The sequence below is a fragment of the Lissotriton vulgaris genome, chromosome 4_1, assembly GCF_964263255.1.
Source record: "Lissotriton vulgaris chromosome 4_1, aLisVul1.2, whole genome shotgun sequence".
Lineage (NCBI taxonomy): Eukaryota > Metazoa > Chordata > Amphibia > Caudata > Salamandridae > Lissotriton > Lissotriton vulgaris.
This window is the reverse complement of record NC_141691.1, coordinates 1,473,603,326-1,473,630,509: the sequence shown is the minus strand read 5'-3', so window position 1 is coordinate 1,473,630,509 and position 27,184 is coordinate 1,473,603,326. Positions and strand designations below refer to the sequence as shown.

At 52.8% G+C, this 27,184-nt stretch overlaps 1 protein-coding gene across 1 annotated transcript in view; it reads left to right on the top strand.

The window, feature by feature from the left end:
- PRKDC (protein kinase, DNA-activated, catalytic subunit) overlaps positions 1–27,184 on the top strand; it is a 2,818,033-nt gene that overhangs the window by 2,619,948 nt on the left and 170,901 nt on the right. The window contains exon 82 of the mRNA XM_086965729.1: positions 24,708–24,779. Coding sequence (XP_086821855.1) covers positions 24,708–24,779 — 72 coding nt within the window. The remainder of the gene's footprint in view (positions 1–24,707; positions 24,780–27,184) is intronic.

Below are 27,184 nucleotides of genomic sequence, written 5' to 3'. Positions count from 1 at the left end.
TGTTGAAGCAGGAGTAGGAGACGGCATTGACCTGCTTTGCCATGGGGAGGGTGGAGTTGAGGATGATCCCTAGGTTGCGTGCATGGTCGGTCGGTGTTGGAGCTGTTCCCAGTGCGGTCGGCTACCAGGAGTTGTCCCAGACCGAGGGGGTGGAGCCTAGGCTAAGGACCTCCGTCTTGTCCGAGTTCAGCTTCAGTCGGCTGTTCATCATCCACTTGGCGACGGATGTCATTCCTTCGTGTAGATTTGTTTTGGCGGTGTGTGGGTCCTTGGTGAGGGAGAGGATCAGCTGGGTGTCATCAGCGTAGGAGATAATGTTTAGGTCGTGGCATCGGGCGACATGCCATGTAGATGTTAAACAGCTTTGGGCTGAGGGATGAGCCCTGGTGTACCCCGCAGATGATGTCGGTGGCTTTGGAGCGGAATGGGGGGGGGGGGTGGACACTCTGTGTTCTGCAGAAGAGGAAGGAGGTGGTCCAGTCCAGGGCTTTCTCTTGGATCCCGGCGTCGTAGAGACGTGTGCGGTGGCTGACCGTGTCGAAGGCGGCTGACAGGTCCAGGAGGATGAGGGCCGCGGTTTCCCCTTGTCTTTCAGGGCCCTATAGTCATTGGTGGGGCCGATGATGGCAGTTTCAGTGCTATGGTTGCTGCGGAAGCCGGACTGGGACGGGTCAGGGATGCTGTTCTTCTCGAGGTAGCGTGTCAGTTGTTTGTTGACGTCTTCTCGGTGACCTTCAATGGGAACGGGAGCAGGGAGATGGGCCGGAAGTTCTTGAGGTCCTTGGGGTCCACTGTGGATTTCTTGAGTAAGGCGTTGATCTCGGCGTAGGGTAGGGTGTGGTAAACTTGTAGTTTACTCCACACTCTTTACACATGGCAGTGATATGACTAGACATGAAGTTTGTACCTCCTGTCTGTTAAGACCTCCTCAGGGAAGCCCACTCTGGAAAAAATTCCAAGGAGGGCCCTGGCCACTACAGGAGCTATAGAGGTTCTAAGGGGAATGGCCTTTGGGTATCTAGTGGCATGGTCATCCACCACTAATGTAACTGTGCCCAGATGCAGTTGGATGGTGCAGGGGACCAACAATGTCAATCCCCACTCTTTCAAAGGGAAGCCCAACCACTGGATGTTGAATTAAGGGGTCTTTGTTCTGCCACCTGACTTGCCACTGGCTTGGCAAGTGACACAGGAGCGACACAACTCCTGGGTATCTTCAGACATATAGGGCCAGTGAAAGTGAGGGACAAGCCTGTCCCAAGTCTTGTTTTGTTCTAAGTGTCCTGCAAGAGGAATATCATGTGCTAGCGAGAGGAGAATCCCTCTGAACGTCTGGGGTATTACCAACCTCCTGGTGGCACCAGACATGGGGTCTCTACCTTCAGAATACATGAGTCCCTCTTCAAAGTAGATCCTATTGGACCCACTGATATTTCCTCCTCTTCAGCAGCAGCTTGCTGTCTGAGGGGTTCAAGAGAGGGGCAGGTCTGCAGCTCCAAACTCAAGTCTGCCCTGGAAAGGCCCCTGCCCCCAAGAACACTGCCTGATCAGGCCAGACAGTTCCTTCACAAGGACTGATATCATCTGCCTCAGGAGGTTGATCTTAGCTGAGAGTTTGAGAGTAGGGCAATTGCTTACCCTTCTTGCTACTTCTCTTAGGAGGCACCTGGACCATTTTTTCAGGATCCTCCTTCAGTGCTGAGCTGTTTGGCCTGAGCCCGGGTAACAGCAAAGACACTGGCGGAAATGGACATTATTTTTGCCTGAGTCCTAAACTCTACTTCATCCCAGGCTGAAGTTTCCAAATCATTGCCCAGCAAACAATCTACAGGTAGGTCTGGAGATACCACAATTATTTTATGGCTAGTTACCCCTCCCCAGCTGAGATTCACAACTGCCAAGGAATGATCAGTCCTCACATTGCTAAGCATTGGTAGCTTGGTACATTTGTCCAAGTATGATATGTTCAGGGGACACAAGTTTCTCTGTCACCATGGTCACACTGGCCCCTGTGTCCCTGAAAGCTATTGCTTCCTTTCCATTGATCACGGCTTGTTGTCTGTACTTGCCCAAATTAGTGTGACTTATCAGTAAGGTGGCAGGGTCAATGCTACCATCACATACCAAACCAACCTGAGCTGGAGTTCTGACTAGGCCAGAACCCATCTGAGTACCCAAGGTTAACCCCACTAATCCCTTGGATGCTGTACTACCACTTGTACTTGTGCTAGAGAGAGCAGGTGCCTCAGGAGCAGTGCTAGTAAAAGTTTCCTTAGCCTTTGGAAAATCAGCACACCTTGTCCAGTGGGTCTTTTCCTTACATAATTAACAACAAGGTTTATTTTTGCCTTTCTTGTAATTTTGGGACTCACCCCTAGATGCAGATTGTGGGGGCCCTTGTGAAGACTCTTTATTATCTTTACTCTTGTCCCTGCCATTATCCTGGGCGTTAGAAGAATCTTGCTTCTTCTGGTCATCTCCATTACAATGTTTTTTCTGCTTAACCCTGGTGCAGACCCATTTGTCTCCCTTCTTTCCCAATTCTTGGGGCTAGGTCAGATTAGAGTCTACTAGGTACTGGTGCAAAAGGTGATTCCGACAGTTAATAAGGATGTGCTCCCTCATTATCAAATTGTACAATCCTTCATACTCCTGTACTTTGCTTCCAAGAAGCCAGCCTTCCAGAGCCTTAATAGTACTATCAATTAAGTCTACCCAGTCTTGGGTGCGTGACTTCTGGGTGTCTCTGATCTCAATCCTATACTGTCAGTGGTTAAGTCAAACCCATCAATGAGTGCACTCTTCAGAACAGGGTAATTGTCAGAATCCTCTTCTCTAACTGTGAGGAGCGTATCTCAAAGGAGAGCCACGGGATAGCTGTCCACTGCCTTTGAGGGACCCTTTTAACTTTAAAGGTCCCCTCCAAAGCAGTGATCAATTTCTGTGTGTCATCCCCCTCCTGGTAAGGAGGGACTGTCCTGCTTAAGTTACTAGTATCAAAAGAGTTTTCCCTGACTCTAGGGACACTATGGCTGTCACTATGGGACTCTAGTCCCAGATTTCTCCTAGATTTTTGGACTTCCAGAGCCTCCCTGTCAAGGGCCAACTGGTCTCGCCTGAGTTGATGTCTAACCTTCTCAAGTTTTATCAGCTGGTATGCCCTATCCAGGGAGTCCTCTCTCTTACTGGAGATTGAGGTCCCTATGGTCTGTCCTGAAGCATTGGACTCAGTAGAGGCAGATCTACATCTCCTCAGTCTGCTTTGAACCCTCCCGGAGGAATACAGGGGGACCTACTTCTAGGTACACCCTCTGTGCCATCTGCACTATTTTTTTGGTTGGAGTTCACCAAGGTGGAGTCCTCAGATTCCTCTTGGTCATGATCAGAATTAGGGCCATAGAGGGCTACCCCTCCTGCCCCATCCTCTGCAGCCCCCCTCCCACTTTGTCCTGATACCCCAACCTGTCAGGGTGCTGGAGATCATCAATGATAAGCAACTCTAATTGATGCTTAGTGGTTGGTTTACTATCTGTCATTAATTTCCTAGAGGTACACTGAAACTTAAGACCACTTTATCTAGAGGACTGGGGTGCACTAGCATCCCAAACTAAACACATGGTTACTAGGTGTAATATGGTGTTGCACCTGCACCTACCTAACCTAGTATAAACTAAACTCTCTAAGGTTGGAGAAAAGGTTGTGCTAGACCCTTAACTACCCAACCCGAAGTTCAGTAAAACATACTTATTCTAAGCTGTATTACATGTACTTAATTTTAGTGATGGTTTTTCAATTAAACCACACCAAGATTAGCTGGTAAAACAATGCAGGCTTGAATCCCAACCGCTGCACACCAATGTAGGAGGCTGGCTTAGTATATGGTGCACACTTATGTAAGTGTAGCACCCTGCACTCATCCAGACAACACTTATGGTGATTTTAGTGGTCTTAGAGATCCTTAGCAAGCTCTTTAAGTGGTAGCTGTGGAGAGCAGCCTTCGGGTTTAGTCCAGAAGGAGTGTAAAGCAGCTTGTTTTACCAGAACGTAATCTTATAGGTATAGATTAAGTGAAAAAGAACGACATACTGTATTTATGAAAATTGGTATTTATTATATGACACTCACTCACATATACAATCTGAAAGAAACAGGGTAGTATTAGATTCCTTACCTTAGAATATCCCCAGGCGTCAGTCTGGATCCGGAAACTTTTGCGTAGCAGTACCCCTGCGCGTCGGTAGGCGTCGTCTGCAGGCGTCCCCTGCGGCTCTGCGTCCGTCGTCGGCGTCGTGCGCCGTGATGACGTCGCTGGAGTATATAGACGCCGCCTCCGTGCGCTGACGTCAGTTCTTCTTTTTTCCGCGCCAGTTAGCGCAGATCCGAAGAGCAGTACTCCGGTCCCGGTAGGATGCCCGGTTTTAAGAACTGTGACGATTGTGACCGGACGATGTCGGTCACGGATCATCACCGACTCTGTCTCCGGTGCCTGGGCCCCGACCACGACGTGGACGCCTGCGTCGACTGCCGGGCCTTGACGAATAAAGCTAGACTGGAGCGGTCCCGCAAGCTGCTCGAGGTCCGGGTGTCGGCCCCGCGTCGAGAGCGGTCCCGGTCCGGCCGGAGGTCGAGGGAGCGGTCGCGGAGCCGTCACGGGCGCTCCGGGAGTCGTCACCATTCATCTGGTTCCTCAGGTAGGAAGCACAAAAAGTCGGGGCGTCGTCATTGTACCCCCGATTCCCCCCGACGCTCGCACGTCGCGGCCGGGGGTTCGGGTGGCCCCACCCCCGCGGCTCCGCGAGAGTCCCCGACGCGGCCTGCTCCATACCCTGCGGTCCCTGGGCAAGGCGCGTCGTCCGAGGAGATAGAAGCGTTCCTCGTGGCCATGAGGGCTCTTTCTCCTCCGGCGGGTTCTGCGGCGCCTTCGGGCCCTGTGAACCCGTCCGGGGGGCCCAGCGGCTTGGGTGACCCTGCCTCGACGCCGTCGGGTGCTCCGGCCCCGGCGCCGCCGACGGCTCCGATCCCGGCGCCGCAGGGGCCCTCGGGGTCGACGCCGGCTGGTCAACCGGCCTCTCCGGCGCCGATTCCATCGGGGCAACCCCTGGCACCGCCCCCGCGCGGCGCCGGCTCCGGGCGGCGCCGTCCGCAATCCCTCTCCGAATCCGGACGCGGAGTCGGACCGGCGTCGCTCGACGCCGGGCTCGACGCTGATGGGGCCTGTGAACCCCGAGGAGCCGGTCTACATTGTTGATTCCGATTATGGTGAGGATGTAAAATACGGAGAGGGTTGGGAGGGGTCTGAGGACCCTCTGACACGCGAGTGTCAGTATGACATGGACTGGACGGGTAACTTGGGTGACGCCAGTGGTCTGGATGACTCCCCCAACCCTGGCTTTGTCTCACCTCCTACCGTGGCTACGGAGGAGGGGGCTGCCTATTCAGTGGTGTTGATGAGGGCTGCCAAGACCTTAAACCTTGTGCTCCCCGTCGCGGCCGTGAGGACTAACATCCTCACTGAGGTACTCAAACCGCAGTCATGCCCACAGGAGCCACTGCTGCCGTTCAACGAGGCCTTAACTGACGTTCTTTTGGGCACGTGGTCCAGGTCCGCTTCAGGTTCGCCTGTTGATAGGAACGTGGCCAGACGCCACCGTCCGTGTTCGGACGACCCCAAGTTTCTGTCCATCCACCCCACCCCTGAGAGCCTGGTGATCCAGCCCTCAACCTCCCAGACCGCATTCCTGTCGGCTCCGCCCGACAGGGAATCAAAGAGGTACGACCAGTATGGCAAGAAGGTCTTCTCGTCCCTGAGTCTGGGACTGCGGTCTTGCAACACTGCGTGCCTCTTGGGCCGCTACACCCACTCTCTGTGGGATATGGTCGCGGACCTGCTGCCTGAATGCCCGCCGGAGGTACGGGCTAAGCTCGGCAAGGCTATGATTGAAGGCCGAGACGCAGCAAGATACTCCATCAGGTGTGGTCTTGATACGACCGACTCGCTGGGCAGATCGATGTCAACGACGGTGGCGATTCGTCGCCACGCCTGGCTGAGATCCGCCAACTTCTCGGCTGATGTCCAAAATGCCTTAATGGACATGCCGTTTGATGGCAGTCGCCTGTTTGGCGACAAAGCGGACCACGCGCTGGAGCGCTTCAAGGACTCCAGGGTCACGGCCAAGTCCTTAGGTCTCTCGACCCAGCGCCAGCAAACGGGTTCGTTTCGCTCCTTTCGTGGCCAAGGAAGGGGCGGTCCCACACGTGCTGCCAGCCACGCGCCGCAACAGACTTATCAACGCGGTGGCGGCCATGGAAACCGCCGTGGTGGCGGTCGGGGACAGCGGCGAGGTCAGGCCACACCTCCCCCCGCAGCATCTGCCTCTAAATCCTCCTAGTCTGTGCTTTCAGGCCCATGTGACGCCGGTGGGAGGCAGGGTTCGCCATCACCTTTCCCACTGGCGCACAATAACGTCAGACAGGTGGGTGCTGCAGCTCGTCCGAAGGGGCTACTCCCTCCCCTCCGAGACAACTCCTCCAGCCATGCCACCGCAGAACCACCGTGTGTTGGGGGACCACTTGGCACTTCTGAGGGAGGAAGTTACGGCCCTCTTGGCCAAGGGGGCCATCGAGCGCGTTCCTGGGCCAGAAGTAGGTCGTGGTTGCTATTCCCACTACTTTCTGGTACCCAAGAAGGACAATGGGGGCCTACGTCCTATCTTGGATCTAAGGAACGTCAACGGCTTCCTCCGGAAGGAGAAGTTCAAGATGTTGACTTTGGCTCAGGTCTTGGCTGCTCTAGACCCGCAAGACTGGATGGTAGCGTTGGACTTGCAGGATGCGTATTTTTCACATCCCCGTCCTGCCGGCCCACCGGCGTTACCTGCGGTTCACGGTAGGCCTCGAGCATTTTCAGTTTATCGTGCTCCCCTTCGGCCTTACCGGCGCCCCACGGGTGTTCACCAAGGTGATGGCGGTGGTCGCAGCTCATCTGCGCAGATTGGGGGTCTCAGTCTTCCCCTATCTAGACGACTGGTTGTTGAAGGCGGGCTCGCCCCAGACAGTCGTCCACCACATTCAGATGACGGCAGACCTCCTGCACCAGCTGGGGCTCTCCATCAATGTGCCGAAATCACACCTGTGTCCCTCTCTAAAGCTCCTTTTCATCGGAGCGGTTCTCGACTCGGCGCAGTTTCGGGTCTATCCTCCGGAACGGCGAGTCCAGGATATACAGGCTTTGAGTCCCATCTTTCAGCCGTTATCCCGGGTTTCGGTCAGGTTGACGCTGCGGCTGCTGGGACTGATGGCTTCCTGCATCCTTCTGGTGCATCACGCCCGGTGGCGGATGCGGGCTCTGCAGTGGGGCCTGAAGTTTCAGTGGGCCCAGCATCAGGGCAATCTGTCCGACCATGTCTTGATCTCGGAGGGCACTGCGAGACAACTGCAGTGGTGGCTTACGGACCGCGATTGGGTCAGAGGCAGATCCCTCTCCCTTCCCCAACCGGAGCACGTTGTTGTGACGGACGCGTCCCTCCAGGGCTGGGGAGGCCACTTGGGAGAGGCAGAGATCAGAGGCATCTGGTCTCCGGCGGAGTCCCGGCTCCATATAAACCTGTTGGAGCTCCCGGCGATTCGTTTGGCACTGAAAGCGTTCCTCCCCTTTGTCAACGGGAGTGTAGTGCAGGTGTTCACGGACAACACCACCGCCATGTGGTACTGCAAGAAGCAGGGCGGGGTGGGGTCGTGGACCCTTTGCCAGGAGGCTCTGCGCCTCTGGCAATGGCTGTAACGTCAGGGCGTGACTCGACGGTTCAACACCTGGCAGGTTCTCTGAACGCCAGGGCGGACGAACTCAGCCGTCGGTGCTCGATGGATCACGAATGGCGTCTGAACTCGGACGTGGCGCAAGGCCTCTTTCGGCAATGGGGAGAGCCTTGGTTAGATCTATTCGCCACAGAAGAGAACGCGCAATGTCATCAGTTCTGCGCGTTGGAGTTTCCAAGACGGCACTCGCACGGCGACGCCTTTCGGCGCGAGTGGAGTTGCGGTCTGTTATACGCCTTTCCGCCTATACCACTTCTGCCCAGAGTGCTGAAGAAGATAAGGCGCGACCGGGCCCAAGTCATCCTTGTGGCTCCGGACTGGGCTCGAAGGTACTGGTATCCCGAGCTACTCAGCATGTCAGTCGGTCCCCCGATCCGCCTGCCCCTTCAGGAGGACCTTCTGTCGGAGCAGCAGGGGCCGGTCCTCCACCCGAACCTGTCCAGTCTCCACCTCCATGCTTGGAGATTGAGCGGCGACAGTTGAGGCCATTTGACTTGCCTCCTGAAGTCTGTGATGTGATTCTGGCAGCCAGGCGTCCCTCCACGAAATCGGTATACGCCTGCAGGTGGAACAGGTTTGTGGCACGGTGCACAGCAAAGGCTGTGGATCCTCTCTCTGCCCCTCTTTCTGAGGTTCTTCTCTTCCTTCTTTCCCTTGCCCAGCAGGGCTCTGCTCTGGGCACTATCAAGGGCTACCTTTCTGCCCTTTCGGCCTTTCTGAGGCTGCCTGATCAACCTTCTTTGTTCAAGTCCCCCATTGTAACAAGATTCCTGAAGGGTATCACACACATGTATCCTCCTGTTCCGTTTGTGATGCCTCAGTGGGACTTGAACCTGGTTCTAACCTTCTTGATGTGTGCTCCCTTTAAGCCACTTCATTCCTGTCCTCTCCGTCTCCTGACTTTAAAGACGGCCTTCCTGGTTGCCATCACCTCTGCCAGGAGAGTGAGTGAGCTCCAGGCTCTTTCTGTCAAACCCCCTTTCTTGTCCATTCATCCAGACAAGGTGGTTCTGAGAACTAGACCTTCTTTCCTGCCCAAAGTAGTTTCTGCTTTTCACATCGGGCAGTCCATCACCCTCCCCTCCTTCTTCCCGCCTCCGCATCCTTCAAAGGACGAAGAGCGGCTCCATCGTCTGGACCCAAAACGTGCGCTTTCATTTTATATGGATCGCACACGCCAGTGCCGGGTGGATGACCAACTGTTTGTTGGCTACGTGGGTGCGAAGAAGGGACGGGCGGTACATAAACGGACCATCTCTCGGTGGGTCGTTCTGTGCATCAAAGCGTGCTACTCTTTGGCTCGGAAGGAGCCTCCTGTTGGGCTGAGGGCCCATTCCACTCGGGCCTCGGCGGCTACTACTGCCCTGGGCCGGGGAGTCCCCTTGCAGGACATTTGCCAGGCGGCTACGTGGGCCTCGCTGCACACTTTTGCGAGGCACTACTGCCTGGACAGTCAAGTCCGGAGGGATGGCTTCTTTGGCCGTTCGGTCCCCCAGGACTTTCTGGTGTAGGATTGTATTGGTTCGCAGACCCACCACCGGGGTTGGTATTGCTGGGGTATCTATTCTAAGGTAAGCAATCTAATACTAACCTGTTTCTTTCAGATGAACAAGTTACTTACCTTCGGTAACGATATATCTGTAAGAAACAATAGTTAGTATTAGATTCCTTACCGCCCCACCCATCCTCCCCGTTCTGCGAACTGATACCTAGGGTTAAGGACATCCCTTTCAGGGCCCTAGTTTCAAATGGCACCATTGTTGGTTCTCACATGGCTCTGCGTGTTCTGCCGTGGAAAAGCTGTGTACAAAGAACTGACGTCAGCGCGCAGAGGCGGCGTCTATATACTCCAGCGACGTCATCACGACGCCGACGACGGACGCGGAGCCGCAGGGGACGCCTGCAGACGACGCCTGCAGACGACGCCTACCGACGCGCAGGGGTACTGCTACGCAAAAGTTTCCGGATCCACACTGACGCCTGGGGATATTCTAAGGTAAGGAATCTAATACTAACTATTGTTTCTTACAGATATATCGTTACCGAAGGTAAGTAACTTGTTCGATATCTTCTACCCGGAGATATACACAATGCATACAATACTTTGCAAAGAAAACAGGTAAGTAGCACGATATACACAGTGTTCACCAGGGGAGGACCGAACCATATACTAAAATAGAGGTATGCGAACCACAACCCAAGTCAATATGCAGTACTGTTGGGATATTCCTGTTTAAAGCATTGCAGAGATGTGATGCACAAGATGTGTCTAGACCGGAATGGCAGAGTGCGATTAGGCAGACATCATGGTGATGGTGAGGAAGATTTTGAAGCCTCGCTGTAGCACGTGCTTCACAGTGCATATCATGTAAGAAAAGGATTGTTTGGAGAGAAAAGTGGAGGTGGCACTAAGTAAAAAATAACATAAGTTATGGTCTCATTAAGTGTACTAGGAGTAGTGCAGATGACATGGGGAATATTGTGCGACTCAGGATATCCGAGAAGGTTAAAAAAGTGGATATGAATTATGGTGCGGAGATGGTCGTAGTGTAGGTTCCAAAAATGCTTTGAGTTTCTCAAACAGGCAGTGGTGAAATGTGAAACATCAGGCAAAGGTTCCTAATGGAGAAGAGCCGAAGGGCAGTAATGGAAGAAAATATAGTATTGGGGTATTTTCTAACTCTTTGGAATAGGCTTCATCACAAGTGAATGTTGGGAGGACAGCAACTATTATGATATGTTCAAATAGTTTTTAGCATGAATAATCCTTAACTCTGTTTTTACATTATGGTCACTTAGCATTGTTGCTGATGCATTGTGCATATGTTTTTGGTTCAGTATGTATTTAATGTGTGTTAGCTTTTATGTACATTAATTTCCTTTTTATTTATTTCACCTGTTTCTGTCACTATTAAAGGGAGGAATATGCTGTTATATGTCTTGCTTGCATTTGTATTTTGTTCAATACTCTTATGGATCTTTGCTACTTGTGTTCCAAAATCTATGTTTGGAATAGGTGGCAGTTGTTGGCTGTGGGCCACTTACAGCCACTGGCATGGTGTTGTGAAATAAAGTTACTTTTTCACTGATCTGTAATCTCTGACCTCGATTCCTTTAGTATACAGTGTTAAACACACCTCTCTTAAATACGAGTTGATACTCAAGCTCAGAAGCAGTTGTGAGAAGTTGGCCTAATATGCAGTGCTCACTATTCTAGTGAACACTATGTATCAGTCCAGACAACCCTTATTGATGATTGGTTGTAAGTCAACCTTATAGACCAGCTATCCTAGTAGCGTGGATACGAGCAGTCTAAGGCTAAAGACTCGAGAGGGCGTGTTAAGCCAGCTGTTATACCACACATATACCCCCTTGAACACCAAGTGAAAGGACAACACACAAGTGTTATGAAAATATACAGTGTATTTATTAAAATCACAACAGCCCTGTACTCTTTATGAGGACAGGGTACTAAGCACAAAACAAAACTTTTACGAAAATACTTAAGTTAGCACAGTATATCCAAATGCCCGAGGGGCACGGAAAACCATATACTCTGAAAGTGGAATGCGAAATTACTAGCAGGTAAGTACAGTACTAATAGGCTTTGGAATCGCTAGGACTTGACTAGAGAATTGTTAGATTACTTCTAGGAGACCCAGGGGACTCGGGTGCAGTGTGTGCACTCTCACGCGTGATGCGGGACAAAGTCTATGGTAGCTAGTAAATGCAAAGTTAGTGTGTAGGAGAGTAGGGTCTGCAATCCTATGATCACCCAGATTTTTTGCTTTTGTTTCACTGGTTTACGACTTTCTCTGGCTGTGGGCCTGCCAATCAGACCCACAGCCTGGCTGTTCTCTTTCTAAATTACGATATGTACCCTAGGTGCATTTACCAATTGGTACTGGGCCACCTTATCAGACCCCGTAACGCAGGGCATAGGTGTACCCAGGGCCGCCAGGGGCTGCAGCATGTATTATGCCACCTCTGGCTGGCCTCCTAAATTTGACACAACTGGCTGCATGACAGCTGGGGCAAAGTCGTGTAATCACCCTTTGCTTTAGGTATAGTAGCTCTATATCTAACCATACAATAGACACCCGAGTTCCTATCAGTCACTCCTATGGCAGGCCTTGACAATCCTGAAGGCAGAGTGCGTGGGCTCGTGTGAACTAGGTTCTGGCCCGAGCCAAGCCCGGTTGCAGCTTGCGGAATCAAGACCCAATGGCTGTTCCATGATAACGCGTACCACATCGGTAACTTCGGTGTCGCGTTATCAAGGCATGTCGAGTAAGGTGTCATACGAATCGGGATGCTGCCCCCTCACCAATTCTGGCGACGAGGTTAGCATTCCGCCCTTCTAGAGGGACACGACATGTACGTAACTGTGAACCCCGGTTAAAGTTAACTAAAGCCTCAGCTCCACAAAATGGATGCTGCCACCACAGACACGAGTCTGACCTCCTGCTGCTGGGAGTCCTTCCAGCGAGGAGAGCTTGGACAAAGGGTTTCCTGTCGAGGGCGGTGTTCGCACCGTCCCAGACAGGGTTTGTGTATTCTGGGTAGGTAGGGCTTTTGCGAGAAGGTGACTGCGGAGTGGCACCCCGGTGCTCACTACGCATCTGCCGGTTAGAACCAGTTCCAGGGGCACCAGCCCTGGCCTGGGGAAAGTCCGGCAGGGGAGAGGGGTGTAACTACCCCCCTTCCTGGACTCACCCTTAGGGCAGGACCTAGTCATGTACCCACCCCTTTCTTTAGAATAAAGGCCGAAGCGGGGACCCTTCCAAATTAGATCATCTTTGAATCAAGAACTACTTTCTACGAAAGGACATTCGAGACTCTTCTCAAGATTTCTCCCTTGTGACTAAGGAGTAGTCACCCTGCATCAGCGGGCACCATCTAAGAACTCTGCGGTTTGCTGTAAGTTCTTCCTCAAGGAATCCGACCGCCCAGCTCGACGAGAACCGGCTTCCCTGGCACCTCTGACCTCTACCCACGTCATCAGCTCAGCTGTGATCTGTGGGTGCGACGAGACCTCGAGGGACCGGCCATCATCAGAACCTGCACGCTCTTAACCAGCACGACCATCGAAGCAATTCTCTGGTGAGTGCTCTGGGGTCCGAGAAGCCCCGACCCTGAGCCGCTCCAGCACCGAAGTGCAGTCTCCCAGCATCTCCACGATCTGCGTGGGGCCCTTCTGCTCGCTGCTCAGCACGTTGTCCGGTCACTAGCCGCTGGCTTGTGCCCTTCCTTGACGACGACCGACAAACAACTCTGCTGGTCTGGTTGCTCCAGATCGGCCCTTGCTCCCTTTTCCGAGAGGAGCACCCCGGACCCTCCTGGTCCATTCAAGACGCCATCTTAGGCCTACCACGTGGCCCTGAGATCTGCCAAGGCTTGTTGCCCCAATCCTGGGCCCAGCGACGCCGACAGCATCATCCTTCGTGGGACAGCTCGCACCTCCATCCTGGTCGCCGACAACGCCTCCTGGTCCGTGAGACTGCAGAGCCTAGCGTCGCCCACTCACCTGGTCGAGGTGATGGCCAACCGGTACCCTCCTGGTACCCTCTGACTACTGGCTAGTAGTACGAACTTGGTCCCCTCTGCTTTCAGGTATCAACGATCTCTGATCCAGGCTTGGATCTCTACGAACTATTCATCACTGGTCGCCGGCCAGCAACTCCTTTTCTTCCGGCTCCTGGCTCGTCAGCGAAGACCCCCGACGCCTGTAAGACTTGTGCAGCCGCAGCCCTCGTGGCTAGGTAACTTCGGCATTTCGGTGCCTGCATAGCCTCCTTACTCTAGGGTCCTGAGTCCCTCGCTTCCGACTTGCCTTATCGGGTCCGCCCGAGACCACTAAACTTCCCGTGTCTTCGGACACTTGTTTTAATTGTGCACTTGAAGTATTTTCCTAAGAGATTTGGTTTGTGCTTAGTACCCTGTCCTCATAAAGAGTACAGGGCTGTTGTGATTCTTAAATAAATATACCGTTTATTTTCATAACACTTGTGTGGTGTCCTTTCACTGGGTGTTCAAGGGGTACATGTGTGGTAAACAGCTGGCTTAACACGCCCTCTCGAGTCTTTAGCCTTAGACTGCTCGTATCCACGCTACTAGGATAGCTGGTCTATAGGTTGACTTACAACCAATCATCATAAGGGTCGTTTGGAACGATACATAGCGGTCGCTAGAATAGCGAACGCTGCATATCGGGCCAACTTCTCACATTGGTGGCAGCGGTGGGATTTGAGCTTGCTGTTGTTTTACCACACGTATCCTAAGAATATCTTGTTGAAAGATCACATAAGTACTGTTAGTACATATAACTAAGCTTAGAATACTCTGAGTTCTACTGAACCAGCTGTTGCAGCTCCTCAAGGCCTAGCACACCTTGGCTGCAACTCTTAGCAAGGGATCAGTAGGTAAACACATAGTGTAGGTAGGTGCATCACTTACACCACACTAGAAACAGTATGTCGGACAAAGGAGGAAACTCTGAGTCTCCCCTTGTGTCAGTTGACCCTCCACAGGTCATTCCTTCAAGATATACTGTGCTGAGCTTCAAGGAGTTAAGACAAGTGTGTCACTCCAGGAAGATCAAGCAGGGGTCTAACCCCACAACGTCCTTTCTGATTGGTCTCTTGGAGACTTATGATGCCAGAAAAGCTGAGACCCTTCCCAGCTCTTCTAATCCAGAAGGAGACATGCCTCCCCTCGAGGGAACCAGAGACGATCCTGACCTCATCCACCTCGCAACTGAGAACGAAGATGTGGAGGATGATGAGGATGAGGATCCCTCTGGGGATGAGGCAGATAAGGGACAGGTAGAAGTCGTTAGACTAAGCAGGTCCAACTTAAGCAAACATGACAGTGGTACTGGGGGACCCCTGGGGCCACTATCAGGTCAGCTTAACATTGGGAATGGACGAGCCCGATCTCTGTCAAGAGACTCTGGCAGATCCCTTCAAACCAATGGCTCTCACAACTCTTCTCAAAGAGGGATGACGTCCCCTCAGAGGAGAGTGTACGAAGCTAAGGAAAGGGCAGCTAATCTGAGGATTGAAAGGGAAGAACTTGCCCTGGCCAAAGAGAGGCTTGCCTTTGCTAGAGAGCAACAGTTAAGTGGGGCAGTCCCCACTGGTGGCAGCATTATACCTAGCAATAGGGAAAGGAGTTTTGATACGAAACACCTTGGTAAGATAGTGCCCCCCTTTAAACAAGGGGACGACATCCACAAATGGATTACTGCTTTGGAGAGGGCCTGCACTGTGCAAGGTGTTCCCCAGAGTCAGTGGGCAGCTATCTTGTGGCTCTCCTTTGAAGGTAAAGGAAGAGACAAGCTCCTCACCACAAGGGTAGAGGATGCTAATAATTACCACGTCTTGAAGAATACACTCGTCGAAGGGTTTGGCCTAACCACGGAGCAGTACAGGGTGCTGTTCCGGGATACCCAGAAAACGCAGTCTCAAGATTGGTCTGACTTTGTCGATTGTGCCACTAAGGCTTTTGAAGGCTGGTTGCTGGGCAGTAAGGTTACTGATTACGAAGGATTGTATAATTTGATGATGAGAGAGCAAATTTTAAACAATTGTCAGAACCAGTTGTTGCATCAGCATCTTGTCGACTCGGATCTGACCTCTCCCCAAGAATTGGGAAAGAAGGCAGACAGATGGGTTCGTACAAGAGTTAAACAGAACCAGGGCCAGAATCAAGGTGGTCAGAAGAAAGCAGACCAGAAGGGTAAAGATTCTAAGGGGGAACAAAATGACCAGAAGTCTTCGACAGGTCCCCAACAACCCAAAGAGGGTGGGGGTCAGGCTCCCCAAAAGAAGAAAGAAGGCCAATCCAAAAGATGGTGCCAGTACTGCAAAAGTAAATCTCACTGGTTTAGTGAGTGCACCAAGAAAGGAGGAGGGCAGACTCCTGCCACTGCAGCCCCTAAGGCACCTGTGCCCCCTAGTACAGCCAGCAGTGGTAGTGCACCTCCCAAGGGTTTAGTAGGGTTAACCCTGGGTTCTGAGGGGCGTGACAACTTAGTTGGCACACTCACTCAGGCTGTCCTTGTCAGTACAGGGGATGTGGATATGTCCCCTGACGTAAGTCCCAATACTTTGGGCAAATACAGACAGACGCCTTTCATAAACGGAAAAATGGCTCAGGCCTATAGGGACACTTGTGCCAGTGTCACCATGGTGACACCTAACTTTGTGGACCCTGGACAGATCATGCCAGGTACAGAATTCCTGGTGACCAATGCAAGCAATGTCACTACCAATCACAGTATGGCAATTGTAGCTTTCTCCTGGGGAGGGGTAACTGGCCAAAAGAAGGTTGTAGTTAGTTCAGACCTCCCAGTGGATTGTTTGTTGGGCAATGATTTGGAGTCATCACAATGGTCAGAAGTGGAGCACCGGACTCACATGGAAATGTTAGGCTTGCCAGCACATGTGTTCGCTGTGACCAGGTCACAGGTCAGGAAATGCCCCACTGAACAGGTGCTGGATCCTGGAACAACGGACCAGACACCTCCCAAGAAAAAGAGCGGTAGGGTTAAGGCTGCGCCTTCCCCCTTGCCCCAGGTCGTGGATCAAGTCTCAGAGGAGGCTGACCTACAGGAATTGAGGGAAACTGAGCCTAGGGAGTTCGAACTTGATCAAGTTGAATTCTTGGGTTCAGGGGGACCCTCAAGGGAAGACCTGGGGAATGACCAGTTAGACTGCCCTTCTCTTGAACCCCTCAGACAGCAGGCTGCTGCTGAGGCTGCTGGGAACGCCACAGGTACCCACAAGGTATACTGGGAAGATGGACTCCTGTACACTGAGTCAAGAGACCCCAAGCCTGGCATGACCAGGAGGCTGGTTGTACCCTTGTCTCAGCGTGGTTTCCTACTTACCTTGGCCCACGAGATTCCCTTAGCAGGTCACTTAGGCCAGACGAAAACGTGGGACAGGCTTGTCTCACACTTTCACTGGCCTCATATGAACGAAGATACAAAGGATTTTTGCCGCTCCTGTGTCACTTGCCAAGCCAGTGGTAAGTCAGGTGGCACGACAAAGGCCCCCCTTATACCAATGCCTGTGGTGGGGGTGCCCTTTGAACGGGTGGGGATCGACATCGTCGGTCCCATGGAACCACCAACAGCATCAGGGCACAAGTTTATACTGGTGGTAGTGGATCATGCCACCAGGTATCCTGAAGCTATTCCCCTTAGGACCACTACAGCACCTGTTGTGGCAAGAGCCCTAGTCGGAGTATTCTCCAGAGTGGGCTTCCCTAAGGAGGTCGTCTCCGACAGAGGTGCAAACTTTATGTCGAGCTACTTAACTGCTATGTGGAAGGAATGTGGTGTCAACTACAAGTTCACTACACCCTATCATCCACAATGCAATGGGCTTGTTGAGAGATTCAACAGGACCCTCAAAGGGATGATTCATGGACTACCTGAAAAGCTTCGGCGTAGATGGAACGTCCTGATCCCCTGCCTTTTATTCGCTTACAGAGAAGTCCCACCGAAGGGGGTTGGCTACAGCCCTTTTGAACTTTTGTACGGGCATCCTGTGAGAGGACCCCTATGTTTGGTGAAGGAAGGATGGGAGAGACCTCTCAAAAAGCCTGCAGCCAACATAGTGGACTATGTGCTTGGCCTCCGCCCGCGGATGGCTGAATACATGGAGAAGGCATCTGAAAACCTTAAGGCCAGCCAAGAACTCCAAAAAGCTTGGCATGACCAAAAGGCTGTCTTGACTGTTTACCAGCCCGGACAGAAGGTGTGGGTGTTGGAGCCAGTGGCCCCAGCAGCACTCAAGGACAAATGGTCCGGGCCCTACACCATCCTGGAGAAAAAGGGAGAGGTCACCTACCTGGTCGACCTGGGAACTCCCCGGAGCCCCCACAGGGTGCTTCATGTCAACAGGCTCAAGGCATATGTCGACAGGAAGGACATGAGTTTGCTCATGGCCCTGGATGAGGGACAGGAAGAGGAGAGTGACCCTCTCCCCGACCTACTCACTCAGAATCCTGACGATGGATCGGTCGATGGTGTTGTCTTTTGTGGCAGCCTCTCCGAACATCAACGGAAAGACTGTAAACAGGTTCTTCAGTCTTTCAGACATATGTTCTCTCTAACACCCAGTCAGACCGATTGGTGCACCCATGAGGTTGACACTGGTGACAGCTTGCCCGTCAAGAGTAAAATCTACCGGCAGCCTGATCACGTTAGAGACTGCATCAAGAGTGAAGTGCAGAAAATGTTGGAGCTGGGAGTCATTGAACCCTCGGATAGCCCTTGGGCTAGTCCCGTAGTTCTAGTGCCGAAACCTCACACCCAGGGCGGTAAGAAAGAGATGAGGTTCTGCGTAGACTACAGGGGTCTCTATGCAGTCACTAAGACTGACGCCCACCCAATACCAAGGGCAGACGAGCTTATCGATAGATTGGCTTCGGCCAACTACCTAAGTACGTTTGACCTGACAGCTGGGTATTGGCAAATCAGGTTAGCTGAGGACGCCAAGCCTAAGACCGCATTTTCTACCCCTGGTGGGCATTATCAGTTCGTGGTGATGCCCTTTGGTCTGAAAAATGCACCTGCCACCTTCCAAAGGTTGGTGAATCAAGTCCTTACTGGGCTGGATGACTTCTGTGCGGCGTATCTAGACGATATTGCTGTCTTTAGCTCCACCTGGGAGGATCACCTGGTCCACCTGCGGAAAGCGTTAGAGGCTCTGCAAGCAGCAGGCCTCACTATCAAGGCCACCAAGTGTCAGATAGGGCAGACACAGGTTGTATACCTGGGCCACCTTGTAGGTGGAGGCCAGGTTCAGCCACTGGAGAGCAAAATACAGTCAATCAGGGACTGGGCTCCTCCAACCACCCAGACTCAGGTTCGAGCTTTCTTGGGCCTGACTGGATACTACCGGAAGTTTGTCAGGAACTATGGTTCCATCGTGACACCATTAAACGAACTGACAAGCAAGAAAATGCCAAAGAAGGTTCAGTGGACAGCGAGCTGTCAAAAAGCATTCGATGACCTAAAGCAGGCCATGTGCACGGCGCCTATCCTTAAGAGTCCGGACTACTCCAAACCATTCATTGTCCAAACAGATGCTTCTGAGTTGGGTGTGGGAGCTGTTCTTTCTCAACTGAATTTTGATGGTCAAGACCAGCCCATTGCTTTTATAAGCAGAAGGCTGACCCCTAGAGAGAAGAATTGGTCAGCTATTGAGAGGGAGGCCTTTGCTGTGGTTTGGGCCCTGAAGAAGCTGAGGCCATACTTGTTTGGCACTCACTTCAAGATTCAGACCGACCATAAGCCCCTCTTATGGCTAAATCAGATGAAGGGTGAAAACCCCAAACTGCTTAGGTGGTTCATTTCCCTACAGGGGATGGACTTTACAGTGGAACATAGACCTGGTACTGATCATGGCAATGCCGATGGGCTCTCCAGATATTTCCACTTAGAACAAGAAGACTCACCTGGTCAAGGTTAGCTTATTGTTCCGACGTTTGGGGGGGGGTCATGTAGGAGAGTAGGGTCTGCAATCCTATGATCACCCAGATTTTTTGCTTTTGTTTCACTGGTTTACGACTTTCTCTGGCTGTGGGCCTGCCAATCAGACCCACAGCCTGGCTGTTCTCTTTCTAAATTACGATATGTACCCTAGGTGCATTTACCAATTGGTACTGGGCCACCTTATCAGACCCCGTAACGCAGGGCATAGGTGTACCCAGGGCCGCCAGGGGCTGCAGCATGTATTATGCCACCCCTGGCTGGCCTCCTAAATTTGACACAACTGGCTGCATGACAGCTGGGGCAAAGTCGTGTAATCACCCTTTGCTTTAGGTATAGTAGCTCTATATCTAACCATACAATGGACACCCGAGTTCCTATCAGTCACTCCTATGGCAGGCCTTGACAATCCTGAAGGCAGAGTGCGTGGGCTCGTGTGAACTAGGTTCTGGCCCGAGCCAAGCCCGGTTGCAGCCTGCGGAATCAAGACCCAATGGCTGTTCCATGATAACGCGTACCACATCGGTAACTTCGGTGTCGCGTTATCAAGGCATGTCGAGTAAGGTGTCATACGAATCGGGATGCTGCCCCCTCACCAATTCTGGCGACGAGGTTAGCATTCCGCCCTTCTAGAGGGACACGACATGTACGTAACTGTGAACCCCGGTTAAAGTTAACTAAAGCCTCAGCTCCACAAAATGGATGCTGCCACCACAGACACGAGTCTGACCTCCTGCTGCTGGGAGTCCTTCCAGCGAGGAGAGCTTGGACAAAGGGTTTCCTGTCGCGGGCGGTGTTCGCACCGTCCCAGACAGGGTTTGTGTATTCTGGGTAGGTAGGGCTTTTGCGAGAAGGTGACTGCGGAGTGGCACCCCGGTGCTCACTACGCATCTGCCGGTTAGAACCAGTTCCAGGGGCACCAGCCCTGGCCTGGGGAAAGTCCGGCAGGGGAGAGGGGTGTAACTACCCCCCTTCCTGGTCCCACCCTTAGGGCAGGACCTAGTCATGTACCCACCCCTTTCTTTAGAATAAAGGCCGGAGCGGGGACCCTTCCAAATTAGATCATCTTTGAATCAAGAACTACTTTCTACGAAAGGACATTCGAGACTCTTCTCAAGATTTCTCCCTTGTGACTAAGGAGTAGTCACCCTGCATCAGCGGGCACCATCTAAGAACTCTGCGGTTTGCTGTAAGTCCTTCCTCAAGGAATCCGACGGCCCAGCTCGACGAGAACCGGCTTCCCTGGCACCTCTGACCTCTACCCACGTCATCAGCTCAGCTGTGATCTGTGGGTGCGACGAGACCTCGAGGGACCGGCCATCATCAGAACCTGCACGCTCTTAACCAGCACGACCATCGAAGCAATTCTCTGGTGAGTGCTCTGGGGTCCGAGAAGCCCCGACCCTGAGCCGCTCCAGTACCGAAGTGCAGTCTCCCAGCATCTCCACGATCTGCGTGGGGCCCTTCTGCTCGCTGCTCAGCACGTTGTCCGGTCACTAGCCGCTGGCTTGTGCCCTTCCTTGACGACGACCGACAAACAACTCTGCTGGTCTGGTTGCTCCAGATCGGCCCTTGCTCCCTTTTCCGAGAGGAGCACCCCGGACCCTCCTGGTCCATTCAAGACGCCATCTTAGGCCTACCACGTGGCCCTGAGATCTGCCAAGGCTTGTTGCCCCAATCCTGGGCCCAGCGACGCCGACAGCATCATCCTTCGTGGGACAGCTCGCACCTCCATCCTGGTCGCCGACAACGCCTCCTGGTCCGTGAGACTGCAGAGCCTAGCGTCGCCCACTCACCTGGTCGAGGTGACGGCCAACCGGTACCCTCCTGGTACCCTCTGACTACTGGCTAGTAGTACGAACTTGGTCCCCTCTGCTTTCAGGTATCAACGATCTCTGATCCAGGCTTGGATCTCTACGAACTATTCATCACTGGTCGCCGGCCAGCAACTCCTTTTCTTCCGGCTCCTGGCTCGTCAGCGAAGACCCCCGACGCCTGTAAGACTTGTGCAGCCGCAGCCCTCGTGGCTAGGTAACTTCGGCATTTCGGTGCCTGCATAGCCTCCTTACTCTAGGGTCCTGAGTCCCTCGCTTCCGACTTGCCTTATCGGGTCCGCCCGAGACCACTAAACTTCCCGTGTCTTCGGACACTTGTTTTAATTGTGCACTTGAAGTATTTTCCTAAGAGATTTGGTTTGTGCTTAGTACCCTGTCCTCATAAAGAGTACAGGGCTGTTGTGATTCTTAAATAAATATACAGTTTATTTTCATAACACTTGTGTGGTGTCCTTTCACTGGGTGTTCAAGGGGTACATGTGTGGTAAACAGCTGGCTTAACACGCCCTCTCGAGTCTTTAGCCTTAGACTGCTCGTATCCACGCTACTAGGATAGCTGGTCTATAGGTTGACTTACAACCAATCATCATAAGGGTCGTTTGGAACGATACATAGCGGTCGCTAGAATAGCGAACGCTGCATATCGGGCCAACTTCTCACATAGTGTTCTCGGGCGAACCCGACCTGGTAGGAGGAAAACGAAAGTGGATTCTGACCCTTGGATAGTGAGGCTATGCTGGGGCTATGCTGGGGCACCGAAATGCCGAAGTTACCTAGCCCAGGGGCTGCAGCTGCATAGGTCTCAAAAGACGTCGGGAATCCTCGTAGACGGACCAGGAGCCTGGAAGGAAGATGCTGGCAGGCGACCAGTGAAGAGAGTTCGAAGTGATCCAAGCCTGGATCTTGAAGATCGATGACACCTGAAAGCAGAGGGGACCAAGTTCGTGACTACTAGCCAGGAGGGCACCGGATGGTAGTCACCTCGACTAGGTGAGTGGGTGACGCTGTGCTCTGCAGATCTCACGGACCAGGAGGCGTTGTCGGCGACCAGGATGGAGGAGCGAGCTGTCCCACGATGGATGAAGCTGTCGGCGTCGCTGGACCCAGGATTGGGCAACAAAGCCTTGGCTAATTCAAGCCCACGCGGTGGACTCAAAATGGCGTCTGGAGTGGACCAGGAGGGTCCGGGGTGCTCCTCTCTTGGAAGGGAGCGAGGGCCAGTCTGGAGCAACCAGACCAGCAGCAGTAATGTCGTCGGGCGTCGTTCAGAAGGCCACAAGCCAGCGGGCTAGTAGCCAAACAACGCGGTGAGCAGCAAATAGCAGAAGGGCCCCACGCAGATCGTGGAGATGCTGGGAGGCTGTACTTCGGTGCTGGAGCTGCTCAGGGTCGGGGCTTCTCGGACCCCAAAGCACTCACCAGAGGGTCACTCGGCTCGCTTGCTGGAAAGAAGTCGTGCAGTCTGGGCGATAGCCGGTCCCTCGAGGTCTCGTCGCACTCACGGTTCTCAGCTTGGCTGTAGAGGTGAGTAGAGGTCAGAGGTGCCAGGGAAGCCGGGTCTCGTCGAGCTGTGTCGTCGGATTCCTGAGGAAGGACTTGCAGCAGACCGCAGTGTTCTTAAGATGGTGCCTGTGGATGCAGGGTGACTACTCCTTAGTCACACGGGAGAATCTTGAAGAAGAAATCTTGAAGTCCTTTCGTAGAAAGTCGTGTCTTGATTCCAAAGATGATCTAATTTGAACAGGGGGCCCGCTCCTATCTTTATACTAAGAAAAGGGGCTGACCCGGTGACTAGGTCCTGCCTATGGGTGGGACTAGGAGGGGGGTGGTTACACCCCTCTCCCATGCCGGACTTCCCCCAGACCAGGGGCTGGTGTGCCCCTGGAACTGGTTCTGACCGGCCTATGCGTAGTGAGCACCGGGGTGCCACTCAGCAGTCACCTTCCTGTAAAGCCCTGCCTACCCAGGATACACAAAACCCTGTCTGGGACGGTGCTAGCACCGCCCTTGACAGGAAACCCTTTGTCCAGGCTCCCCTCGCTGGAAGGACTCTAAGCTGCAGGGGGTCAGACTCGTGTCTGTGGTGGCAGCATCCATTTTGTGGAGCTGAGGCTTCGTTTAACTTTAACCGGGGTTCACAGTTACATACATGTCGTGTCCCTCTAGAAGGGTGGAATGCTAACCCCGTCGCCAGAATTGGCGAGGGGTTAGTATTCCAATTCGTATGACACCTTACTCGACATGTTTTGATAAAGCAATACCAAAGATAGCATTTAACCGCGAGGATTATAATGCACTTAAGAGTATATGGTATGCGTTATCATGGAACAGCTATTAGGACTTGGTTCCGCAAGCTGCAGACAGGCTCAGCTCATGCCAGAGCACTATCTCACACGATTCCATGCACTCTGCCTTCAGGATTTTTAAGGCCTGCCATAGGAGTGACTGATAGGAATCTGTGTGTCCATTTTAGGGTTAGATATAGGTATACTATATCTACAGCAAAGGGTGATTATACGACTTTGCCCCAGCTGTCATGCAGCCAGTTGTGGCAAATTTAGGAGGCCAGCCAGGGGTGGCATAATACATGCTTCAGCCCCTGGTAGGCCCTGGGTACACCTATGCCCTGAGTTACAGGGTCTGATAAGGTGGCCCAGTACCAATTGGTAAATGCACCTAGGGTACATGTTGTATTTTAGAGAGAGAACAGCCAGGCTGTGGGTCTGATTGGCAGGCCCACAGCCAGAGAAAGTCGTAAACCAGTGAAACAAAAGCAAAAAATCTGGGTGATCATAGGATTGCAGACCCTACTCTCCTACAGCAGTAATCACCTTTGTTTGATTATTTGCGCTACAAAGTTAGGGACAACCCATACAATGAAGAACAGCAAGTAAAACACAGTAAGAAAGAAAGAGGAGTATTAGCTAGATGCTTAAGGGAATTTGTTCTACTCTTGCATAGGCAAAACCTAAAGGGAAGTTAAACTTTTTGTAAGAACAAGCTGTATATCGTCAGAGATTCACCGTAATGCCAGAAATTGATGAGGGTTGGTTGATACGAGTTGAGCTAATTTGTGGGTAGCATTGTTTGGGGGTGGACTAAATTGTAAAGACCAAATAGGATGCATCTGCCCTGAATAAGTAAAGATTTGAAATGTTTTAAGTGAATACTGTCAGTGTAAAGTTAGGCAATCCAGCTGTTATCTCTTGTAATTCATGACTGAGCTTTTCGTTCACACAGCATAGTGTTAATGGTACCTTTTTCAACTAGATTAGCCGCCACCGAGCAGTGTAATTAATATTTTGGCCACCTTTATAAACTTTATTAATTGGATTCCTTTGTTCAAATAATATTAACATCTTGCAAAATTCATGTTTGCGACATGTACGGTTTCACTTAATACAAATTTTACACATTAATTTGTAGACAGTATAAACTAAATTGTTGAAAAAATGGAATAAGCATTTTGAAAAAGTGGATGTTTATCAGAAAATGTACATGAATCCTAAATTAATCCTAAATGTACTGCTTAATTATATTTTGTTTTTCAGGAAGGCTAATCGGACAGAAACAGTTATGGCATTCAGAGCAAGGGAATCTCTGGTACCAGGTGATCTGCTAAGGTGAGAGTAGATAATAATTGATAATTCCGCTGGCTCCAGTAGACCTAGTAAAACTGGCATTGGTAATTCCAGTAGGTCTTGGCCATTTTATGTGAATGCATTCTTTGCTGCAACTACTGTTCCATGTGTGATGTAAATGTGGGATAATTGGCAATACAAATACCCATACCCATAGAATGCAATCTGAAAGAAACAGGTTAGTGTTAGATTCCTTACCTTAGAATATCCCCAGGTGTCAAACTGGATCTGGAATGTTTTGCGTAGCAGTACCCCTGCGCGTTGACTGCGGCTCCGCGTCTGGAGTCGTGATCGCCGGGATGACGTCGCCGGAGCACTTAGGCGCCACCTTCGCGCGCTGACGTCAGTTCTTCTTTTTTCTGCGCCAGCAAGCGCAGATCCGGGAAGAGCAGTACTCGTAGTCATTTTTTGACTAACTTTTTTGATCTTTTTTGGATCGATTCTCGAGTCGACCTTCGACTCGCGGTGCCGGTAGGGATGCCCGGGTTTAAGCCCTGTGAGAACTGCCACCGACTGATGTCGGTAACCGATCCCCACCGCCGGTGCCTTTATTGCCTCGGGGACGACCATGATGACAAGTCGTGCCCCGACTGCCCGGCCTTGACCTCGAAAGCTAGGCGGGAGCGGTCCCATAAGCGACTCGAGCTCTGCCAGTCGGCCTGCGCCGCTCGGGGTCCCGGTCCTGGAGGAGGTCGAGGGACCGGTCGCGGGGCCACAGTCATCGCCGCTTGACGAGTCACCACCACTCGTCGAGCTCCAAGTCCTCAGGTAAGTCGAGACACTCGAAGAAAAAGTCGAAGGGACGTCATCACTCTTCCGACTTACCCGACGCGGCCGGGGGTTCGGGCGACACCGCTGGAGCCGCAAGCGCCGCGTCCAGCTCCATACCCGCCAGTCCCTGGGTTGCACGTGACGCCAGAGGAGATTAGTGCTTTCCGCCATGAGGTCGCACTTCCCTCCGTCGGAACCCGCTGAGGCGCCTTCGGGCCCCGCGGGTCCGTCTGGGATACCTTGCGGGGCGGTGGCTCCGGCCCCGGTGCTGTCGGGTGCTTCGGCCCCGGCGCCATCGACGACTCCGGTTCCGACGCCGCAGGGCTCCTCAGGATCCAGGCCTTGATCCGTGACAACACCAGTCGACCTTACGACCCCTCCGCGGGCGCCGTCACCAAGGGTGTCTCACCCGACGCCGTCTCCGCACAACGTCGTCCCAGGTTCCAGCCCCGGTCCAGATCCGGCGTCGGACCGGCGCCGTCTGGGGCCGTCTTCGACTTCGATCGGTGAGCCAGCTCCATTATTTTTCCCTGATTATCAGGAGATGGATGACGAGGAGAACTGGGAGGGGTCTGAGGACCCTCTGGCACTGCAGTGCCAGTTGAGCCAGGACTGGGCAGACGAGCTGGGGGAGCCCAGTGGTCTGGACACTTCGCTCAACACTGGATTTGTCTCCCCTCCTACCGTGGCTATGGAGGAGGGGGCTGCTTACAGCGTGGTGTTGACTAGGGCAGCCAAGGCCTTGGCTCTTGAGCTCCCTGTTGCGGCCGTGAGGACTAACCTCCTCACTGAGGTGCTCAAACTGCAGACAAGCTCCTTGGAGCCTCTCCTGCCGTTTAACGAAGCATTCACTGACGTTCTACTGGGCACCTGGTCCAAGCCCTCTACGGGCCTTCCCGTAGATAGGAACGTGGGCCGACGCCCTGCCCGGCTCTGGGCTACCCCAGTTTTCTGTCTGTTCACCCTACCCTCGAGAGCCTGGTGATCCAGGCCTCTACATCCCAGACCGCATTCCCGACCGCTCCTCCGGATCGGGAAACTAAAAGGTACGATCAGTTTGGGAAGAAACTGTTCTCCTCCCTGAGTTTGGTGTTGCGGTCTGTCAACACCGCCTGCCTTTTGGCCCGTTACAGCCACTCTGTGTGAGATACTGTTGCGGAAGTGCTGCCGCAGTGCCCGGTGGAGGTCCAGGTAAAGCTTGCCCAAGCAGAGGGACGGGATGCAGCACCCTACTCAATACGGTCTGGACTTAATACCACAGACTCACTGGGTAGGGCGATTGCAACGACAGTGGCAGTTCACCGCCACGCCTGGCTGAGGTCCGCCAACCTTTCGGGGGATGTCCAAACCACCCTTATGGACATGCATTTTGATGGCCGTCGCCTCTTTGGCGACAAGGCGGACAGTGCGATGGAGCGTTTCAAGGACTCAGGGGCTACGGCCAAGTGCTTGGGCCTCGGCCAACGCCAGCAAACTTCCACCTTTCGCGGCCAAGGAAGGGGGTGCCCCCCACATGTCAAGCTAGCCATAGGCAGCAGAACAAACCTCAACGTGGTCGCGGACATGGTAACCGCGGTGGCGGTGCCGGAAGACAACGGCAAGGTCAGTACACTTCA